General features: G+C 43.7%; 1 protein-coding gene across 2 annotated transcripts in view; it reads left to right on the top strand.

Moving 5' to 3' along the window:
- Positions 1-1,247: 1,247 nt before the first annotated feature.
- LOC138764393 (nuclear factor 7, ovary-like) overlaps positions 1,248-23,705 on the top strand; it is a 30,741-nt gene continuing 8,283 nt past the window's right edge. Inside the window, exons 1-4 of one of the 2 annotated variants that reach the window (XM_069940256.1) lie at positions 1,248-1,574; positions 3,887-4,086; positions 5,857-5,902; positions 21,694-21,915. In XM_069940256.1, the coding sequence (XP_069796357.1) occupies positions 1,308-1,574; positions 3,887-4,086; positions 5,857-5,902; positions 21,694-21,915 (735 nt within the window). In that variant the 5' untranslated portion in view covers positions 1,248-1,307. Of the gene's footprint in view, positions 1,575-3,886; positions 4,087-5,856; positions 5,903-21,690; positions 21,916-23,705 lie in introns of both variants that reach the window. The other variant, XM_069940255.1, reaches the window with a different exon arrangement.

Here is a 23,705-nt window from a genome sequence, read left to right as displayed (position 1 = left end):
CGTTGACCTTCTCCACTTTGCTTCCAACCCAACCATAACATCTCCAGTGACATTCACTCTTTTATCGGTCTCTCCATCTCCATCTCAGGAGACAAATTCTCAATGGGATGGCCCAGTTAGCGTAGCAGTTTGTGCAATGAAGGTGATTAGGACCAAGGTTTGAGTCCCACGCTGCCTGTAAGCAGTTTGTACATTCTTCCCATGTTTGAGTGGGTTTTCTGGTTCTGGTTGAGTAAGTTAATTGGGTCTAAATTGGGCAGCATGGACTCGTGGGCTGAAAAGGCCTGTTACCTTGCTGTATGTCTAAACTTAAACTAAATTTATAGTATGTTGCCCACAAAGCAAGCTGTTTTGGTCAGTCTAAGCATGCATGGGTATGCACTCAGTGCAAGTGCTAGGCAAATGTTGTTTTTGGCCTGGGCATGCTTCATCAGGATAGTTGCAGACAGGCTATAAAAGCAGCTCACATGTACAGATGCTGTGCATTACATTAAACTAGATTGAACACGTTGATGTTCATGTTCTTCAGGAAAATAGCACAGTGAATGTACTTAACTATAGAATTTGAGGTCTTCAGGAAGATTCAATACAGCTGAAATGTCAATGTTGAAACAGCTGTGATACATTCTGTTACATTTGTGGCAAATGAATACTCAATGCTACATTCAATAAAAGTTAATGTAGCGTTTCCAAAACATCCTGCATGATACAGCAAATCTGTAATTACTTCTCTGTTCAGCTTGAAGTTGTCTATCATAATTCCCAATTTGTTTTTTCAGAAAGCAAACCTTTGGGAAAAAATTGCTTCTAAATGAATAGAAATAATCAATTAATGACAAGTAATCGAGTTTGGAAATAAATTGGGGTTTAAACAAATCAAATTAGCACTCTTCAGACTGTCATCATCAGGAAGGAGGTGCAGGAGCCCGAGGACGATCACCCAGAGGCACAAGGACAGCTTCTCCCCCTCTGCCATCAGATTCCTGAATGAACAATGAACCCCAGAAACTGCCTTAGTTTCTCTTCTTTTAACACTGATGCATTTATTTTTAAATGTAATTTTACAGCAAAATTTGCCCTGTAATTCTGCTGCAAAACAATAAATTTAGTGACATGCTCATGACAATACGGATTCAAATTTAATTGGAAAAGCCTCATCATCTTGACAGGGAGGGCAAATATGGCGACGACCACGCCAATACGTCATCACATGGCGTCAAGGCAAGTCCTCTATTACATGAGCAGGTGGAGGCGCATGCGCAAACTCTCGGTAGCTAGTGCGAGGAATTCCCTCTCGCTTGCTGGACATGCGCAGTGCGCTACTGTCGCCGGCGGAGGGCGGCCCGGCGGTGGCACGCGCCCTGCGGCGTGAGCTGACGTGCTCCGTCTGCCTCGAGCTGTTTCGCGAGCCCGTCGTGCTGGGCTGCGGACACAACTTCTGCCGCTCGTGCATCGTGCGCGTGTGGGAGAGCCGCGAGCGGCAGCGACGGCGGGCGGCGGGGCGGCGCGAGCACGAGGCCCGGCACGAGGCCCAGGAGCCGGGGAGCGCATACCCGTGTCCGCAGTGCAGACAGGTGAGTGGCGGCAGCAGCCCGGCCCCTCATCCTTCCCCCACCCCCCGCCCCTCCTCTTCACGGTCCTCCGGGCTCACCTCATGGTCCTCCGACCACGCCCCTCCAAGGTCCTCCGGGCTCACCTCATGGTCCTCCTACCCCTCATCACGGTCCTCCGGCCCTGCCCCCCTCCCTCCCCTCCTCGCCCCTCCCCTCCCCTTCTCTCTGCTGTCCCTTCTCCTTCCCTCCTGCCCCTCCCCTTCCCTCCCTCTGCCCCTCCCCTTCCCTCCCTCTGCCCCTCCCCTTCCCTCCCTCTGCCCCTTCTTCACCTCCCCCTCCCCTTCTGCCCCCTCCCTCTGTCTCTCCTCCCCTCTCCGCCTCTGCCTCTCCTCTCCCCTCTCCTTCTCTCACTCCCTCCCTCTGCCCCTTCTTCCTCTTCCTCTGCCCCTCCCCTCACTCTGCCCCTCTTCTCCAATCCCACTCCCTCCCTCTGCCCCTTGCTTCCTTTCCTCTCCCCGTCGCACTGTCATGCTTTCCCCCTCACCCTCGCCGATGATCTGCCCTGGGACAAGAGCATGAATCTAATGGTCAAGCAAGCTCCCCAATGCCTCAACGCTCTCCGAAGCCTAAACATGTTTGGAACGTGTTCCCCCTCAGTCCCTTAGCATCTTCTTCAGCTGCTCCCCTCAAGGTTTGAAGGAACAGCAACATAGTGCAGAGCATAACTCAAACTTCCCTCCCCTCCACGTTGACATGTCCCTCTGACAAGGAGATTCAGTATGACATGGGAAACCCTGGCAAATTTCTGCAGAGGTGTGGTGGAAAGTGTGCTGGTATAGGAACACCAATACCTCTAAACATAAAGCCCTCCAGGACATCACAGACAAACCCTCCACACCATCAAGAACATCTACAGGGCACCAGGCCAGTCTTAAAGACACCACACACAGTAACATTTAGGAGAAGACTGCAGTAAAGGAATACCAAGTCAGCATATTCTTGACATTTAGTTTTGCTAACTCGTACATTTTTATTTTATTAGTTTAAGCCTGAAATAATCCCAGTTATTCTCTATTTGATATGACGACAAACTTTCCTGAGGGAGTAAAAATCCCAGTGATATAAAAAAAAATATACATTTTAAAATTTGAAAAAAAAAGAACATCGACAGGGAACGCTGCCGTCGGAGAGAGCAGCGATCGTCAAGGATCCACACCATCCAGCACACGCTCTGTTCTCGTTGCTGCCATCAGGAAAGAGGCATAGGTGCCACAAGACTCGCAGCTCCCCAGGTTCAGGAACATCTGCTCCCCCTCCACCATCAGACTCCTTGACAACAAACTCAATTAAGGACTCATTTAAGGACTCTGACTTGTGCACTTTATTTGTTTACATGTATATGTTGTGTGCAGTTATTTTGCACTGCCAATAAGTGGAAATTCTCCCTCGCCCACACGTATAGAGTCTCAGAGTTGTATGTAAATCTTAAATTTGAAATTTACAATATAGACATATTAATAATCCAGTCAAAGCAATTAAACATAATAACTATGTTTCCAGGTGACATATAGCTGGCAGACAGTGCTCACTGTAAGGGCTGCAGGGTGATTTAGAGTGGGGTTAGGGTGGGTTTTGAAATAACCAAAATCCCTTCTCAGGAAGATTATTGACTGGAGAACGGCAGGGTTAGCGCGACACTATTACACCAGCAGCAACCCGCATTGGAATCCGCGTGGGTTTCCTCCAGGTCCTCTGGTTTCCTCCCAACCTTTAAAAACACAGGGGGTTCTCGGTTAATTTGGCTGTATCTGGGCAGCATGGATTTAAATTTTAAATTTACATTTAAAAAAATGTAAAGGTAGACACCCAGCAAGGTAACAGGCCTGCCCGCCCCTTGAACCTGTGCCGTGAAATTTCACCCATTTTACCTTTCACCCTCCGTAGGTTTGAAGGGTGGGAGGAAACTGGAGCGCTTGGAGGAAACCCATGCAGGTCATGGGGAGAACATACAAACTCATGACAGACAGCGCCAGATTCCAACTTGGGTAGCTGGTGCTGTAATAGGATTGCGCTAACCACTACATTAACCATGCCACTGAATACTAATCGTGCTAACCTACATTAATCAACTGTGCCACCCTCACGCTAAATGGCTGGAATTAGCTTCTACTGTGTTGAAAAATAAAATTTAATCTAAAAATTTTAAGCCTTACCAAGGATGAGGTGAGATTCAAAATTGGGCATCAGAACTGTTGATCTCTGCATCAGTGTCGCACACGTGAAAATTGAAGGCCTGTTTCGAAAAATTAACCTCTCAATGTCCCTTACTGTAGATATTCCCAGTGAAAAGCTTTACCAAGAACTTCTTGGCTGCAAACTTGGTTGAGAGGCTGCTGGATTCAAAGTCGGTCACCCGCACTCCCGGTGACTCGCATCCAAAGCAGTGCAAGAGACATCGGAAGCCCGTGACCTTGCACTGCGCCACCGATAAAAAGATCCTCTGCGATGTTTGCAGGCTGTCAAAAGCACACAGGTGAGGGAGCATGACCGAAGAGGGATGGGGAGCCTCACCCAGGAAGGTCTGAGTACCCATTCCAAATCCTTCCTATCTCCACCCACCACCCACTCCCTGCTTGAGCCCCGACTCAGCACTGGGACAAGTCCAAGGGATGGAAACCACTAATACCAGGTGTAGTGGGGTACAGTTATCTCCAGGTGTAAGGCAAACCACCATCACCAGGTGTAGCAGGGAAATCCGACATCTCCAGGTGTAATGGGGAAATCCACCGTCTCCTGATCGTTGTTTAGATTCTGTCCAATATTGTACCTCTGCCCCACCATCCCAGCTGGAGGCACAATATTGGCTGCAAGGTTAGCTTAGCGGTTGGTGCCATGCTTTTGCAGTGCCAGTAACCTGCGTTCATATCTGGCATGGTCTGTAAGGAGTTTACATTCTCTCTGTGACCTGCGTGTGTTTTCCCCGCCATCCACCCTCCGAAAAATGTAGATTAATTTGGTGTAACTGGGCTGCATGGGTCTCAATGGCCAGAATCGGCTTCTACTATGAATAATGTATTTTAAAAAAAATATTATTTATCACTTTTTCCAAAACAAACATGAGCTTCTTTCAGGTGGAATAGCCGGGAGAATGCGGGTCCGGAGCAGGCTGCGGGTGGGTGTGAAGCAATGTTCAGGTGGCAGCGCTGAAGGCACCGTGGAGCAAGCGCCGACTCCTGTCGACCACAGTCCTGCCCGCTTTCAGGTGCCTAAGGGGGGAGCGCTCAGAAGTGGAGAATACACCTACCCGAGGAGGGTTGGGTAAATACTCCTCAGGTCAGGGTTCTCCACTCTCAGGTGGCCTGCCGACACCCGCATTCAGGTATTTTAGGCGGTTTTACATTGAGGTATTCTGGCCACCTGAAAGCAGTTATAGTATCACATCTAGAAAAAATAACAATCCTTCTTAATGTATTTACACTTTCTTTTAGTATAATTCACTTCTCAGATACAAACACTATATCCTTCCCTCCCCTGGGAACTTTGAAAATTAAGCAACTAAAACAATTAAAGTGACAAACAGAAAAATGGTAAAAAGAAAAGAGAAATTCAGTGTCCCGCTGGTCTTTCTAATCTACTTCCACTCCTTGAAGCGGTTTGCTGCTGTTGTCTTTATGTATTTTGTTGGCTTTTTAGAACTGTGAGCTGTTGCTATTAGCTGCACACCAGAGTGCTCTGGATAGGATTGCCATATTTTGGCAAAAGTACCGTACTTATTTCTTAAATTATATGTTATTTTCTCCATGGGCACGCAGTTGTGCATCTCCGTTGGTCCATCGAGGGATGAGTGCGGGGAGGGGGGGGGAGTCGGACTTCCAAGTGATCACAAAGCCCTTTTTTTTGCTACTGACTGGGCAATGTCTACAAATTTAATTTGGAATTTAGTTAATGTTCTGCCCACATCCCGAATAAATATATTCTCAAAGAAGAGAATATACATTAAAACCCTTGTTATACAAGCTGCTGGCAACCTCAAGCAACCAGCCAAAGAAAAAGTCACGGAAAATAAATAGGTGAAACATAATTGGCACGCCTCGCTGTTAGTTCGCAACCTCAAGCAACTGGAAAATTCACTTATCCGGCATCTACCAATTCCCTCCATAGGTTTTACTGTATAAAAGAAGTGACCCCACTGAGTTAACAACTGGTGGTAAATCTAGGCTGGATGTTGTCACCTGCACCTCAAAACAGTGGGCTGGGTTTTATCAATTGTTGAAGGAATCTGACATGTTTTGTTTGATTCTAGGACCTGTGATGTTCTACTAGTTCATGAATTAACTGAAGAATTCCTGGTAAGCAGAATGCTCCTCATTTTAAGTTTATTTGCCACATTATAGGAAGGCATCTGAAAGGTGAGCTCTTAACATTCATAGAGCTGTGTAAAGTAGAACATAATTTACAGAACATGGAACAATGCACCAACATGCTGGAGAAACTCAGCAGGTCACGGAGCGTCCTCAGAAAGTAAAGTGTGACCAATGTTTCAGGCCTGAACACCTCACCAAGGTGTGAGCAAATGCAGTCAGCCATTCGAATGAAATGGTGGAGGGAGGGAAGGACAGGGGGAGGGGAAGTAGGGAGGGGCAGGGGAAGGAGCACAGGCTAACAGGTAAAAGGTTACTGGTGGGTACAGGTGGGAGGGTAGAAGAGAAAAACGCTGAGGTGATGGGGAGGGGGGAGCTCTGAATGAAGTGATGAGGAGCTGGAGGAAAGGAGATAGAGGGGTAGGGAAAGAGAGAGACTCGGGGGAGGGGTTTTAACAGAAACCGGAGAAGCTGATGTTGATAGTGTCTGGTTGGAGGGCGCCCTGACGGAATATTAGGTGTTGTTCCCTCCAATTTGTGGTTACCCTCGGTTTGGCAGTGCATGAGGCCATAGATAGTGGGGAATGTGTGTGGAATTGAAATACCATATATACTCGTGTAAAAGTCGACATCATGTAAAAGTTGATACCTCCCTATTTTTGGCCCAGAAATCTGGTATTTTCCACATGTGTGTAAAAATTGACCCCACCCACTATTTTTAGCCCCGGCTGCCCACCCATCAGAGCTCCCGATGCCTCGGAAACCGACTTACCTGGGACCAGGCTCTCCCCACTTCCAACGTTGACTCCTGCTTCAGCCCCACTCGCTGGAGCTCCTGACACCTTGACTGTTGACTTTAACCTTGGCCCCAGCTGCTTGCCCATTGGAGCTCTTGATGAGTCCAACGTGGACTCCTGCCTAGGGCCTAGCAGCCTGCCCATCGGAACTCCCGATGCCCTGATCCTGGACATCTCATGGTCCCAGCTGCCTGCCCACCCTCCCGTCAAGTGAGAATGCTAAATGAACCATCCAAGACTCTCATATTTACAGAACCATATTTATTTATTTGTGTATATGAATAGTTGTCCTGTGTAGGTACCATTTGTCTGTGTGTGTGTTTTGTCTGTTGTGTGTCTGCATGTTTTGCACGGAGGTCCAGAGAATGCTGTTTTGTCAGGTTGCTCTTGTGCAGTCAGATGACAATAAACATGACAAGAAAATCACTGGGGTCCCTCCCTTTCCTCTATTGTCGACATTCACTGGGTGCGATGCTTAAATAGGGCTCAAGGAATTATAGAAGACCCCTTCCATCCAGTGCACAGGATCTTTGATCCACTACCATCAGGAAGGAGCTACAGGATCATCAAAATCAGGATGGCCAATCTGGGAATATCTTCCCTCAGGCTGTGAGACTGATGAATGGTATCCTGTAATCAAGTGAATCCTCCCAAATATTTATATAATTTATTTTGATCTATTTCGTTAGGAGATTGAGAAGATTTGGTGTGACGCCAAAGATCCTTGCAAATTTCTACAGGTGTACCATGGAGAGCATTCAGGCTGCTTGCATCACTGGTACAGAGGTTCCAATGCACAGGACAGGAGAAAACTACATAGGGTTGTGAACTCGCCCAGTGCTATCAAGGACTCCATTAAGGACATCTACTAAAGGTGGTGTCTTAAAAAAGCAGCCTTTATCCTCAAGGACCCCCACCACCCAGGCCATGCCCCTCTTCACTCTGCTACCATCAGGAAGGAGGTACAGGAGCCTGAATATGAAAGGCAATGAATCGATTGACACTACCTCTCTTTTTTTTGCTCTAGTTATTTATTTTTACGGAATAGTAATTTATGGTATTCCTGCACCTTGATCTGCACAACACCTGCTGCTGCAAACCAACCAATATCATCACACATGTTCATGACAAGAAGTAAAACACAAAAGTTCAAAAACTGTGGTTGAAGTGAAACCACAATGCTGGAGTAACTCAGCAGGGCAAACTGGGTACTTTATGTAGCAAAGATAAAGATACATCACCAACGTTTCGGGCTTGAGTCCTTCATCAAGGTTACAGGTACACAATCCTTTATCCGGAACCCTTGGGGGACAGTGTGTTCCAAATTACGGATTTTTCCGGATTTCAGAACAAAAACCAGCTACCCCAGATGTAAGCCCACCCGAATTGTGCTGCTGTATCCACCCCCTTCCAGTCACGCTGTCGTTTCTCTCCCCGCCCCCCCCCCCACCCGCCCGAGTCATGGTGCCGTCTCTCCTCCCACCCACCTGGGTTGCGCTGTCGTCTCTCTCTCTCTCTCTCTCTCCTCCCACCTGAGTTGCGCTGCTGTCGTTCCCCCCGCCCAAGTCGCGCTGCCGTCTCTCCCCCCCACCCGAGTCATGCTGCCATCTCACCCCCCGCCCGAGTCGCGCTGCTGTCTCTCTCCCCTCGCCCACCTGGGCCGCGCTGCTGTCTCTCTCCCCTCCTGCCCGCCTGAGTCATGCTGCCGTCTCTCTCTCCGCTGTACCAGCACCAGGAAACAAAATGCCACTTTTTGGAGCTTTCCGGATTTTAGATGTCCGGATAAAGGATTGTTTACCTGTATGAGCAAAATGGTGGGGGAGAGGCACAGTCCCACGGGCAGGAGGTAATAAGAGAGGGAGAGCACACCAGCAAGTAGGGATGGCTTTGTGAATAGAGAGGAAAGGGAGTGGAGACCACGAGGAAAGGAGACAGAGGGATGGGGAAGAGAGGGAGAACAGGGAATGGGCTAGCAGAAACCAGAGAAATCGATGTTAATGCCGTCCGGTTGGAGAGGACCCGGACGGAACATTAGGTGTTGCTCCTCCAATTTACAGGTTAGCAGTGCATGAGGCCTTGGACGGACGTGTCAGTGCGGGAGTAGGGTACGGACTTGCAGTGATTGACCACTGGGAGATCCCTGTCATGGATGTGGACAGTGCGAAGGTTCTCTGCCAAGTGGTCTCCCAGCCTGCTTCCAGCCTGTCTGAAGTAGAGGCCGCGATGGGCGCACTGGGGGCAGTGGGAAGGAATGAGACAAGGAGGGAGTCACGAAGGGAGTGGTCCCTGCGGAAGGTTGAGAGAGGCGGAGAACGGAAGATGTGTCTGGAGGTTCATGACAATAAACCTGATTCTGATTTTGATTATCTATGTGATCTTTAGGTATTGTGCTTTCTGTATTTTTGCGGGTGTCCCATGATCTAGAGAGATGCTGTTTCATCAGTTTTTATATGTACAGTCAGATGTTAATAAACTTGAAGTTGAACTTGAAAGGTGCGACTGTGAAATTGTCAGGCAGACGTCAGTTGCCAGCTGTGGCCATGTGGTGGCAGCAGATCCCCATCCAACCCTAGTGTTTCTGAGTGGTATGCTGATTCATTTTTGTAGCGCCCCTGTCATCCCTTTCCGTAAGTAGTGTGCAGCTCAACCCTGCCAGTAAGTTGTTCTCCTATCCCATTGTGTAGCTCTTTCACCTCTGAGTCACAATGTGTGGGTTGGATTCTTGTGACAGAGACGTGAGCAGAGGAACATCAGGGGAGGGGGAGGGTTTTTTTAATTTTTTTTTATTTTTCACACTATAGATTACATTATTCAAGATATACACATTTCTCCTTTCAAATATATACAGTGTCGTTTTCTCCCCCCCTCCCTCCTCCCCTCCCCCCCCCCCACCTCCCCCTCCATCCATTCAAAACTCTGAGTCCAAGATACATCAAACCCATCAAACAATGTTGTCACTCAACATTAACGAACAAAAACTTCCACTGAGTCAATTCTTTCCATTCTCTTTTCCTTTTGTCATTTTAGGTGATAGATGTCCCGGTAGGTTTTCTCTATTATATTCCATGTACGGCTCCCATATTTGTTCAAATAATGTTATATTATTTCTTAAACTATATGTTATTTTTTCTAATGAAATACATTTATTAATTTCTATATACCATTGCTGTATTTTCAAATTATCTTCTAATTTCCAGTTTGACATAATACATTTTTTTGCTACAGCTAGGGCTATCTTAACAAATCTTTTTTGTACACCCTCCAAATCAAGTCCAAATTCTTTATTTTTTATGTTACTTAGGAGGAAGATCTCTGGGTTTTTTGGTATATTGCTTTCTGTAACTTTATTTAATATCTGGTTTAGATCTTCCCAAAATTTTTTCACCTTTTTACAAGTCCAGATTGCATGAATTGTTGTTCCTATTTCTTTTTTACAACAAAAACATCTGTCAGATACTGTTGGATCCCATTTATTTAACTTTTGAGGAGTGATATATAACCTATGTATCCAATTATATTGTATCATACGTAATCTCGTATTTATTGTATTTCTCATAGTTCCTAAACATATCCTCTCCCATGTTTCCTTTTTTATCTTTATGTTTAGATCTTGTTCCCACTTTTGTTTAGTTTTATCATTTATTTCCTCATTCTCCTTTTCTTGTAATTTGATATACATGTTTGTTATAAATTTTTTAATTATCATTGTGTCTGTAATCAGATATTCAAAATTGCTTCCTTCTGGTAACTTCAGACTACTTCCCAATTTATCCTTTAAATAGGATTTCAATTGGTAATATGCCAGCACTGTATCTTGAGTTATATTATATTTATCCTTCATTTGTTCAAAGGATAATAACTTATTCCCCGAAAAACAATTTTCTATTCTTTTAATCCCTTTTTTCTCCCATTCTCTAAAAGACAGGTTATCTACCATAAAAGGGATTAGCTGATTTTGCGTCAGTATTAGTTTTGATAATTGGTAGTTTGTTTTATTTCTTTCTACATGAATCTTCTTCCAAATATTAAGCAAATGATGCAATACTGGAGAATTCCTATGTTTTACCAATTTTTCATCCCATTTATATAATATATGTTCAGGTATCTTCTCCCCTATTTTGTCTAGCTCTAATCTAGTCCAATCTGGCTTTTCTTTTGTTTGGTAAAAATCTGATAGATATCTTAATTGTGCGGCTCTATAATAATTTTTAAAATTTGGCAGTTGTAAGCCTCCTTGTCTATACCATTCTGTTAATTTATCTAGTGCTATCCTCGGTTTCCCCTCTTTCCATAAAAATTTCCTTATTATTTTCTTTAACTCCTTAAAGAATTTTTCTGTCAAGTGTATTGGCAGTGCCTGAAATAGGTATTGTATCCTTGGAAAAATGTTCATTTTAATACAGTTTATCCTTCCTATTAGTGTTAATGGTAAGTCTTTCCAATGCTCTAAATCTTCCTGTATTTTTTTCATTAGTGGATAATAATTAAGTTTATATAAATGGCTGAGGTTTTTATTTATTTGTATACCTAGGTATCGTATTGTTTGCATTTGCCATCTAAACGGTGATTCTTTCTTGAATTTTGAGAAATCCGCATTATTCATTGGCATTGCTTCACTTTTATTTGCATTAATCTTGTATCCCGACACTTCTCCATACTCCTTCAATTTCTTATGTAATTCCTTTATTGATGTTTCTGGTTCCGTTAGGTATACTATAACATCATCTGCAAATAAACTGATTTTATATTCCTTGCCTTTTATTTTTAATCCTTTTATTTTATTTTCTGTTCTTATCAGTTCTGCAAGTGGTTCTATGACTAACGCGAACAATAAGGGCGATAGTGGGCATCCCTGTCTTGTTGATCTGCTTAAGTTAAAATGTTTTGATACATATCCATTTACTGTCACTCTTGCCAATGGCCCCTTATATAATGCTTTAATCCAATTAATATATTTCTCTGGTAAACTAAATTTTTGTAGTACCTTGAATAAATAATTCCATTCTACTCTGTCGAAGGCCTTCTCTGTGTCTAAAGCAACCGCTACTCTTGGAGTTTTATTTCCTTCTACTGCATGAATTAAGTTAATAAACTTACAAATATTATCTGTTGTTCGTCTTTTTTTTATGAATCCAGTTTGGTCTAGACTTACTATTTTTGGTACATAGTCAGCTAATCTGTTTGCTAATAATTTAGCTATTATCTTGTAATCTGTGTTAAATAGAGATATTGGTCGATATGATGCTGGTGCAAGTGGATCTTTCCCTGCCTTTGGTATTACTGCAATTATTGCTGTTTTGCACGAATCTGGTATGCTTTGTGTTTTATCAATCTGGTTGATTACTTCCAGGAGGGGAGGAATTAATAAATCTTTAAATGTTTTATAGAATTCTATTGGGAGACCATCCTCTCCTGGTGTTTTATTATTCGGCAGATTTTTTATTGTCTCTTGTATTTCTACTATTTCAAATGGTTCTATTAATTTATTTTGTTCCTCTGTTTGTAATTTCGGTTATTCAATTTTAGTTAATTCATCTATTTTGCCTTCTTTCCCTTCGTTTTCAGTTTGGTATAATTGTTCGTAGAATTCTCTGAAATTTTCATTAATTTCCGTTGCATTATATGTGATCTGTTTGTCTTTTTTCCTTGATGCCAATACCATTCTTTTAGTTTGTTCTGTCTTAAGCTGCCATGCTAGAATTTTGTGCGTTTTTTCTCCTAGTTCGTAATATTTCTGCTTTGTCTTCATTATATTTTTCTCCACCTTATATGTTTGAAATGTTTCATATTTTATTTTTTTATCTACCAATTCCCTTCTTTTAGTAGTGTTTTCCTTCCTTGCTAATTCTTTCTCTATATCTGCTATTTCCTTTTCCAACTGTTCTGTTTTCTGATTGTAATCCTTCTTCATCTTAGTTACGTAACTTATTATTTGCCCTCTGATGAACGCTTTCATTGCGTCCCATAATATACACTTATCCTTCACTGATTCCGTATTTATTTCAAAATACATTTTAATTTGTCTTTCTATGAATTCTCTAAAATCCTGTCTTTTAAGTAGCATGTGGTTTAATCTCCATCTATACATTTTTGGAGGGATATCCTCTAACTCTATTGTCAATATCAAGGGTGAATGGTCCGTTAATATTCTAGCTTTATATTCTGTTTTCATAACTCTATCTTGTATACAAGCTGATAACAGGAATAAATCTATTCTTGAATATGTTTTATGTCTATCCGAATAATATGAATATTCCTTTTCCTTTGGGTGTTGTTTCCTCCATATATCCAAAAGTTGCATTTTTTGCATCGATTTAATTATAAATTTGGTTACTTTATTCTTTCTGTTAATTTTTTTCCCGGTTTTATCTATGTTTGAATCCAAATTGAGATTGAAATCCAGGAGGGGGAGGGTTGAGGTGGGAGGGGAGGGGGAGAGTTGAGGAGATGGTGAGGAGGGGAGTTGGTGAGGAGAGGGGGTAGTGAGGATCAAGGGGTGATGAGCAAACGGGAGCGAAGAGGGAGTGGTCGGTAAGGAGTGGAGGTGCAAGGGGCAGTGAGGAATTTAATACAGATAAATGTGAGGTGCTACATTTTGGAAAGGCAAATTTAAATAGGTCATGTACATTGAATGGTAGACAATTGAGGAGTGCAGAGCAACAAAGGGATTTAGGAGTTACGGTAAATAGTACCCTCAAGGCTGATACTCAGGTAGATGGTGTGAAGAAGGCATTTGGAATGTTGGCCTTCATAAATCGGAGTATTGAATTCAAGAGTAGGGAGGTTATGATGAAATTGTACAAGGCATTGGTGAGGCCAAATTTGGAGTACTGTGTACAGTTTTGGTCACCAAATTATAGGAAAGATATAAACAAAATAGAGAGAGTGCAGAAAAGGTTCACGAGAATGTTGACAGGATTTCAGGGTCTGAGTTACAGGGAAAGGTTGTGCAGACGGGGGCTTTTTTCTCTGGAGCGCAGAAGATTGAGAGGGGACTTGATAGAGGTGTTTAAGATTTTAAAAGGGACAGACAGAGTAAATGTGGATAGGCTTTTTCAATTAAGAAAGGGGGAGATTCAAACTAGAGGACATGGTTTAAGATTGAAGGGGGAAAATTATAAGGGGAACATGAGGGGAAATTTCTTTACGCAGAGGGTGGTGGGGATGTGGAATGAGCTTCCGGCAGACGTGGTCGAGGCGGGATCATTGGTTACATTTAAGGAAAGACTGGATCGTTACATGGATAGGAGGGGACTAGAGGGGTGTGGACCGGGTGCTGGTCAGTGGGACTAGCCTTGCCCTCTTCAAGCTCCTCAGGCAGTATCGAACTGGCCTGTTTTGTGCTGTAAGTGGTTATATGGTTATATGGTTATAGGAGGGAGGGATAGAGGAGCAAGGGGGCAGTGAGGGGTGAGAAGGGAAGGGCAGTAAGGATGGAGGGGGCGGTGAGGAGGAAAGGGGAGAGAGGAGGGCGGGAAGGAGGGAGTGAGGAGGTGGTGGTAAGGAGGGAGGGGCAGAGAGGAGGGAGGGAGGTAGCGGTGAGGAAGAAGGGGCAGAGGGGAGGGTGGGAGTGAGGAGGGAAGGCAGCCAGTAGAAATTTCAGTGAGTCTCCACATCATTCTTATGTGCATGACAATAAACTGTCATCTCCCACCTGGAATTGGCTTCAACCACCTTTTTTAAATTTATTTTTTACATTTAAATTTACATGGTAACAGGGCTTCCCAGCCCATGAGCCCATGCCACCCAATTGACCTACGACCTCCGTACATTTTGAAGGGTGGGATGAAACCAGAGCACCTGGAGGAAGCCCACGCAGACACGGGGTGCGCAACAGCGTCGCGCTAACCTGGGCCGCCATAACTCTTGGTAAACGCGGCATCGCCACACAGAGATCAGCCCATCTTGACTGGGAACTTGACCAGCATGTACTGGTTGGGCCGAAGAGCCTGTTTTCATGCTGCCTAACTAACTCCAATGGGGGGAGGGGCGGTGAAGAAAGGTGGGGGGAGGGTGGATCCTTTGGAGGGTCTCCTGTTCAGTTGGCTCCTGGGCCGAGCCAGGAGCAGTACAGGCCATTCATCCCATGATGTGGTGCTGACCAATATTAAGCTACTCAACAAATGAATCCTTCCTCACTTCATGCCTATAACCCTCTATCTTATGCTCCAATACCCCCTACCACTGTGCTGGAGGTGTCTACTGTGAGAGTGGTTGGCACCCCTGGTCTGGGGTGTACCAGAAGGTGACATTGGCCAGTGCGTATTTGGCCTTCTGGAATGCCTCTGAGGCCTCATTGTCCCAGGTAATGTCCTTACCCTTACATGCTCCTATTGTACCAGCCTCCACCCCTCTCAAAACCTGGCTATGCATTCCAGGCACCCACTGCTCCCTGTGTAACAAAAAAACTTATTTCACCTAAACTTTCCTCCCTTCACTTTATATAGTTGTCCTCTGGTATTTGCCCTGAGGAAAAAAAATCCTGCCTTACCTATGCCTCTCTTCCTCTTGTAGACCTCAAAAAAAATCACCTCTCATCCTTCTTCACTCAAAGGAGAAAAGCCCCAGCTCTGCAAACCTTGCCCCATGAGATAGATTCTCCAATCCACGCAGCATCTGTACCTTCTTCAACGCTTCCACATCCTTCCTGTAATGAAGTGACCAGCACTGAACACAATATTCTGAGATTTATAGAGCTGCCACATTACTTCACAACTCCTGAACTCAATCCTCTGACTAATGAAGCCCAGAATTTAATCTTAACTACCCTATCAATCTGCACGGCAATCTTGAGAGATGCATGGATTTTGACCCCAAGTTCCCTCTTGTTATTCCACATTGTTAAGTACCCAACCATTAACCCTGTACTCTGCCTTCAAGTTTGACCTTCCACGTATCCAGATTGAACTCCATCCGCCACTTTTCCCCCCAACTCTGCATCTTGACTATCCCTGTTGTGATGCTCAACAACCTTCAGCTCTATCCACAAACATCCTTCTTCGTCCAGGTCATTGATTTAAAAAAGAAACACAAAGAGCAGGGGGTTCCAGAACATATCGCTGCAGAACTTCACGAGTCATTTTCCGGGGGTGATGTCCATATCTGAGTGTCCCCAGAGAAGGAGCAGGTGGTGTCCACGTGTACGATGAGGGATTTCTGGGAGCGGTGGGTGCCACAGAGGCTTGACTGTGTTCTGGAGAGTGATGACCGTGTTATAATTTGAACGCGTAAATAGTGTGGAACTGAAGTGTTAATGTGATTTCTTATAATCAAGTTCATGGTCCTCTGACTACATATACAACCCAACAAAAGTGTCTCTCTGGGCCATGGTGAACACACAAAAACACAATACAAAACAATCATATTAATAAAATAAATGTTTAGAGTATAAATATTATTCATTTATTCATGAACCTTGCCATTCGGCATGGGCAATCACATCTCTCCATCCGTCGCGATCTCTGACCCTCCTGAATTGTAGTTGTTGCCCCTCTGTTCTCCTTCGGTGAGGGCTCCACCCTTGAGCTGGGATTGTAGTCGATGTTGAGTTTATGATTATATGTGGGGAAAAATACTGAAGTGGTTTCCTGTTGCAGGGTCCGTACTGTAACCCTGGCCATTGATCAGCAGATTCATCGGCCCAGTGCAACCATAAATTCCAATTTGTAGAATCTGCTTGTAAAAACCATCTGCAATCCGTGGCTTCACATGACCCTGATTTGGAGGCTAAACAGGTACCGCACCTTGCCCAAGGGTGAATTGTAGGCTATCGGATGGAAGGAGCGGCTTACACCTCCATTTGCTGAGCATTTGCGACACCAGAAATATTAAAGGTTCCATTATTGTCCTGTTATACTACATTTAGAATGTAACATCCATGAAATTCTTTTAACTTTTGTAAGGCAGACAGAGAATCACCACTTTGTCCAGAGCCCCTCACAGAAACCTACAGCACCTGGCGTTCACAGGAGGTCTCCCCTCCAAGTAACGACCAACCCTGAGCCTGCTTCGCTTCCGAGATCAGACCATCCCAGGCATATTCAGGCTATTATAACCATATAACAGTTACAGTACGGAAACAGGCCATCTCGGCCCCGAAAGTCCACACCGATTTAAGTGATCTCTAGTCCCACTTACCTGCTCCCTGCCCATAATCCTCCAATCCCCTCACATCCATGTACTTATCCAACCTTCTCTTAAATGACAAAAATGACCCTGCTGCAACCACCTCTTCTGGAAGGTCACTCCACTCACCTTCTCCTCTTTGAGTGAAGAAGCTTCCTCTTATGTTACCTCTAAAGCTTTGCACCCTAACCCTTAACTTATGACCCCTCGTTCCAATCTCTCCTACTCTCAAGGGGAAGAGCCTATTCACATCTATCCCCCTCATAATTTTAAATACCGAGGAGGAGTCACGTGATGGAGTAGTGGCCGGACGGTGAACTCCAGCCCTCTCCAGAAAAGTCAGAAAAAACAAAGCAAAACACAAAGGCACAAAAATAAAAATCAAAGTAAAGTGAATATAAAGGTGGAAAGAAGATGGCGACGAAAAAAGAAAAGTCGAAACCAACGGTAAGAAGAGAGGAAGAGAAGACAATGGAAGATGAAGGAAAAGGCCTTACCTGTTCGAAGAGGCCCGCGGTGGAGAGAGAAACCCGCTCCCTCAGGTCGGTAGAAATTGGACTACAAAAATGGCTCGCTGAGCCGAGTAAAAGTGCGCAACCGCGCATGAAAAAAAACACACCGCCGGGAGGGGTGACCAGCTGGGGAGTCGATCTCCACAGCCGGCAATGACAGCTGCAGAACACCTGCAGCAAGAGGAGAACACAGAAGACAATGAAAACAAGAAAGAAGAGAAGAAAAGGGCAACAAAGAAACAACAGATGGCCAACCCAGAGGAAGAAGAAGAGGAAGAGTACAGTGAAATAGAAGAAGAAGGGAAAGGCAAGATAAAGGATATACTTTCTCTTATTAAAGAATACATGGAGTCATTTAAAGAATGGCAAGCGCAAGAATTTAATGATTTAAGAAGAAGAATAAACAATACAGAAGAGAAAATGAGTAAAATAGATATGACCTTATCAGAAATGGGAAAAAGAATGGACCAGGTGCAAGAACGAGAAGCAGCAGTAGAAATGGAGGTAGAGGACTTAAAAAAGAAATTAGAGGAATCTAATAAAAAAGTTAAAGAGACACAAGAACTGTTAGCTCAGAAAATAGATATATTGGAAAATTATAACAGAAGAAATAACATAAAGATAGTGGGCCTTAAGGAAGATGAAGAAGGCAAGAACATGAGAGAGTTTATAAAAGATTGGATCCCTAGGATCCTAGGATGTCCAGAACTACAGCAAGAAATGGAAATAAAAAGGGCACATAGAGCATTGGCCATTAAACCACAATCACAACAAAAGCCAAGATCTGTTTTAGTAAAATTCCTAAGATATACTACAAGAGAAAAGGTACTGAGAAAACAATGGAAAAAGTAAGAGAGGACAATAAGCCACTGGAGTACAAAGGGCAAAAAATCTTCATTTATCCAGTTATAAGTTTTGAACTCCTGAAGAAGAGAAAGGAGTTCAATACAGCAAAGGCGATTTTATGGAAGAAAGGGTATAAATTTATACTAAAGCATCCAGCAGTATTGAAAATATTTATTCCAGGACAACAAAACAGACTATTCTCGGATCCAGAGGAAGCACGAAAATTTGCAGAACAATTACAAAATAGACTGAGAGATGAAGACGTGTAACGAGAGTACAAAAGACTGCAAACTAAAAAGACATAAGTTTTGAACTCCTGAAAAAGAGAAAGGAGTTCAAAACATCGAAAACGATCTTATGGAAAAAAAACTATTCTCGGATCCAGAGGAAGCAAGGAAATTTGCAGAACAACTACAAAACAAACAGAGAGATGAAGACATGTAATAAGAGTAAAAATGACCACGATTTATATGTATGTGGGTAAAGAGGTATATGTGTGTATATGTATAATGTGCATACATGAATGTATCCGTATTTAGAGGAAAATATAGATAGTATAGACAAAAATTAATAAGGGAAGGAAAAGGAATAGAGGGAATAAGGAGGGAATTAAAAGAGTGACCTTTGTCACATATGAAAAGTGAAATCTTTTCTGTGGGGGGCTGGGTGGGGGGGTGTTACGGTCACTGCAAAATCAGCTGACGCTTGCGAGTGAATTCGCAAATCCAAATGGAGAAGGGAGATGTGGTTGTCCGACAAGGGATAAAGGACAACTCAGGAAGGGAAGGGGGGGTAGATAAAATAGGGGAAAAGACACCTGAACACATATTATATAAATGGGATGAAAAATTGGTACAACATAGAAGTTCTCCAGTATTACATTATCTACTCAATATTTGGAAGAAGATTCATGTAGAAAGAAATAAAACAAATTATCAATTACCAAAACTAATATTGACGCAAAACAAGTTACTCCCTTTTACAATAGATAACCTTTCCTTTAGAGAATGGGAGAAAAAAGGGATTAAAAGAATAGAAAATTGTTTTTCAGGAAATAGATTATTATCCTTTGAACAAATGAAAGATAAATACAATATAACTCAAGATACAGCACTGGCATATTACCAATTGAGATCCTACTTGAAGGATAAATTAGGAAGCAGTTTGAGTTTGCCAGAGGGAAGTAATTTGAATATGTGATTACAGATACAATGATAATCAAAAGATTTATAACAAATATGTATATTAAACTGCAAGAAAAGGAGAATGAGGAAACAAATGGTAAAACTAAACAAAAATGGGAACAGGATTTAAATATAAAGATAAAAAAGGAAACATGGGAGAAGTTATGCTCTGGAACGATGAGAAATACAATAAATACGAGGTTACTTATGATACAATATAACTGGATACACAGGCTATACATTACACCTCAAAAGTTAAATAAATGGGACCCAACAGTATCTGATAGATGTTTTCGATGTAAAAAAGAAATGGGAACAACAATTCATGCAATCTGGACATGTGAAAAAATAGAAAAATTTTGGGAAGATCTCAATCAGATATTAAATAAAATAACAGAAAACAATATACCAAAGAATCCAGAGATCTTCCTCCTAAGTAACATAAAAAACAAAGAATTTGGAATTGATTTGGAGGATGCACAAAAAAGATTTGTTAAGATAGCTCTAGCCGTAGCAAAAAAATGTATTATGTCAACCTGGAAATTGGAAGATAATTTGAAAATACAACAATGGTATATAGGAATGAATAAATGTATTCCATTAGAAAAAATAACATATAGTTTAAGAAATAATATTGAAATATTCAAACAAATATGGGAGCCTTACATGAAACACAATAGCGAAAACCTACCGGGGACAATCACTACCTAAGTTAACGGAAGGAAAAGGAAATGAAAAGAATGGACTCAGTGGAATTTCTGGTGTATTTTTATTGAATGACAACATTGTCTGATTGGTTTAATGTATCCTAGATTTTATACCTTAAATGGACGGGAGGGGGGAGGTGGGGAGGGTGGGAGGGGAGGAGGGAGGGGGGGAGAAAATGACATTGTATATGTGTGAAAAGGAAAAAATGTGTATCATGGTTAATGTGATTTATGGTGTGAAAAATAAAAAATTATAATAATAATTTTAAATACCTCTATCAAATTCCCCCCTCAACCTTCAGTGAAAAAAGACCCAGTCTACTCAGTCTTTCTCTGTACTCTAGACACTGCAACCCAGGCAATATTTTAGTAAATTTCTGCACCCTTTCTACCTTATTGACATCCTTCCAATAATTTGGGGACCAGAATTGCACACAATATTCCAATTTGGCCTCACCCCAATGCCTTGAACAGTCTCAACATCACCTCCCAGCTCCTATATACTATGCTTTGATTTGATTTATTGGTAATGTTTAAACCATTTATATATATATAAAGGTTTTTGGTGATTGAATCGGAATTTGTCATGAACATCATGAAATGTGTTGTGCTGCAGCAGCGTTATATAGACGCTGTAGATTCCATTTAAAAATAAATAAATTAGTGCAAAAGAGGAGAAAGTGAGTTAAAGTCTGTGGTTCATTGTCCATTCAGAAATCTGAAGGCGGAGGGGAACAAGCTGTCACGGTTACAGGACAATGCTCATCAGTCTTACAGCCTGCGGGAGAAACTAGTCCCCAGCCTTGCAGTCCTGATTTTGATGCTCCTGTACCACTTTCCTGATGGTTGTGGGCCGAAGCTGCTATGCACTGGATGGAAAGGGTCTTTTATAATTCCTTGAGCCTTCTTTATAGAGTGCTCCCAATAAACGCTGTCTATAGAGGAAAGGGACAACCAAGTGATCCTCTTGGATGTTCTAATAATCCTCTGTGCAGACGTCTGGTATGGATCTTTGCAGCTACCGTCCCCACACAATGATGTAGCCAGCCAGGACGCTCAGTACTGCGCCCCTGTAAAAATGTTGTGAGAATGATGGCCAGCAGCCTTGCCCTCTTCAAGCTCCTCAGGCAGTATCGGTGCTGCTGCACCTTCTCGACTGATGAGGAGGTGGTACGGGTCCAGGATAGGTGGTTCTTGGTGTGCACGCCGAGGGACTTTGGGCTCTCTGAACCACCAGATAAACTGATACAGCACGGTTAGTGCAAAGCCATTACAGCGCCAGTGAATCGAGTTCTAATCTGGCACTGTCTGTAAGGAGTTTGTATGTTCTCCCCATGACTTGCGTGTGTTTCTTCCCACCCTCCAAAAATGAACGAGGGTTGTAGGTTAATTGGATCCAATTGTACGGCACGGGTTTGTGGGCTGGATGGGTCTGAGTGTCTAAATTTAAAATTTAATTTAAAAAAATCTCGATAGGGATGAACAGCAACTGCTGGCAAACCCCAGGTCCAATGAAGGGAAGTTTCACAAAGCGAAATGATACTTTAATTTTGCATTAACTGGCGTTATTTCTTTGTCTCAAACCCCCCTTGCCGTCCTATGAAGAAGAGAAGGAAAGAGTTGAAGGCAAGAATCGTGGGAGAGTTTGCCAAGCTGATCGAATTCCTGATTGAGGAGAGGGAGGGACTTTTGGCAGAACTGGAAGAGGAGGAGAGTGTGGCCCTGGAGGAGGTGGCAGCAGGGCAGGTGGACCTGGCCACCACCGTGCTGGAGCTGGAACGCTCCATCTCCCACCTCCAGAACAAGCTCAGCCACCCCGTGTCACTGAAGGTAAAAGGCCCACCCACTGATCTCACAGGGGGGCCCTGGGCCTGAGGAAGGGTCCGCTGGGGATGGGGTGGGTGGGGGAAGGTTGGTTTTTATAGAAATTGTAGATCAGTTGTGCAAGACCTTAGTTGAATATTGTGTTCAGTTCTGGTCACCTCACTACAGAAAGGATGTGGATGATGAGGAGAGGGTGCAGAGGAGATTCACAAGGATGCAGCCTGGATTGGAGAGCACGTCTTCTTCTGAGGATAGGTTGAGTGAACTTGATCTTTTCTCCTTGGAGCGACAGAGGATGAGGGGTGACCTGGAAGACAATGAGAGGCATTGATCGTGTGGACAGCCAGAGGCTTTTCCCCAGGGCTGAAATAGGGGGAATTGTTTTAAGATGCTTGGGAGCAAGTACAGTCTTGACCCAAAACATAGAACATTACAGCACAGTGCCAGCCCTTCGCCCAATGATATTGTGGTGATCGACAGTACCTACCCAAAAAAAACCTAAACCCTTTCTACTTCATTACCCACTATTTTTCTTTCATTCATGTGCCTGTCTAAGAGACTCTTAAATGTCCCTATTGTTCCAGCCTTCATAATGACCCCGGCAATGCTCTCTGTGTAAAAAAAATACTTATTCCCCTGATGTCTCCCCTAAACTTTTCTCCCTTTACTTTGTACAGATGTCCTCTGGTGTTTGCTACTCCCGCCCTGGGAAAGAGGCACTGGCTGTCCACCTTACGCAGTCCTCTCAGAATCTTGTTGACCTCCTTCTACACTCCAAAGAGAAAAGTCCCAGCTCTGATAACCTTTCCAATCCAGTCAACATCCCGGCAAATATCCTCTGCACCCTATCCATACATTTGAGGTGGGGGGTGGGGTTTGCGAGACAGACTGCATCCCACTTTCATCAGGGGCACTGGGAATTGAAACCTCAGTCCCCTGTGGATGCCACTGAGATTCTGCGTGTGCCCCTTTCAGAGCTCGTGAGTGAATTGATGCTCCAGTCCCTCAGACTGGTTTCCACCCCCCCCCCCACTTCCCACACCCATCTCGTATTTTCTTGCTTTCCTTTACTTGCTCTTTTTTTTCTTCTTCCTCTCTTCCTCGTGTACTTTCTCTTTTCACTCAACACCCTACTCCATGGTAGGGAATCATGTCAGGTTTAGTGGGGACAGTTTGGAATGGAAGGTACTAAAATAATGCATCCTACTCGTTCTTTCATTCCACTTTGCACCTCATCCAACCTGTGCTGTTCCCCTCCCAGGAGTGTGTGATGGGATGGTGGAGAGGGAGCTGTTTCTGACCCTTGGGAGTGTGTGATGGGACGGTACGGATGGAGCTTCGCTCTGTGTCTGACTCCAGGAGTGTGTGATGGGATGGTGCGGAGGGAGCTTCACTCTGTGTCTGATCCCGGGAGTGTGTGATGGGACAGTGCGGAGGGAGCTTCACTCTGTGTCTGATCCCGGGAGTGTGTGATGGGACAGTGCGGAGGGAGCTTCACTCTGTGTCTGACCCTGGGAGTGTGTGATGGGACGGTGCGGAGGAAGCTTCACTCTGTGTCTGACCCCCTAGTGTTTTGTTCCAATTGCCGAGGTGCAACAGGAATGTTTCTTTAGTGAGCAACCCAATGAGTTATTCCATACATAGTATAACAAATCAAAAAGTGTCGAGCTGTAGAGAGAGGTCAATTGGAACAGAGTGAAGGTCATATTATTTTACTGGTGTGGGGTTCATTCAGGAGGCTGATAATAGATGGTAAGAACCTCTCTTTGAATCAGGTGGTGCGTGATCTCCCTCTT

The sequence above is a fragment of the Narcine bancroftii genome, chromosome 5 (assembly GCF_036971445.1).
Source record: "Narcine bancroftii isolate sNarBan1 chromosome 5, sNarBan1.hap1, whole genome shotgun sequence".
NCBI lineage: Eukaryota > Metazoa > Chordata > Chondrichthyes > Torpediniformes > Narcinidae > Narcine > Narcine bancroftii.
The sequence above is the reverse complement of the archived record's forward strand: the minus strand, read 5'-3'. Positions and strand labels throughout refer to the sequence as shown.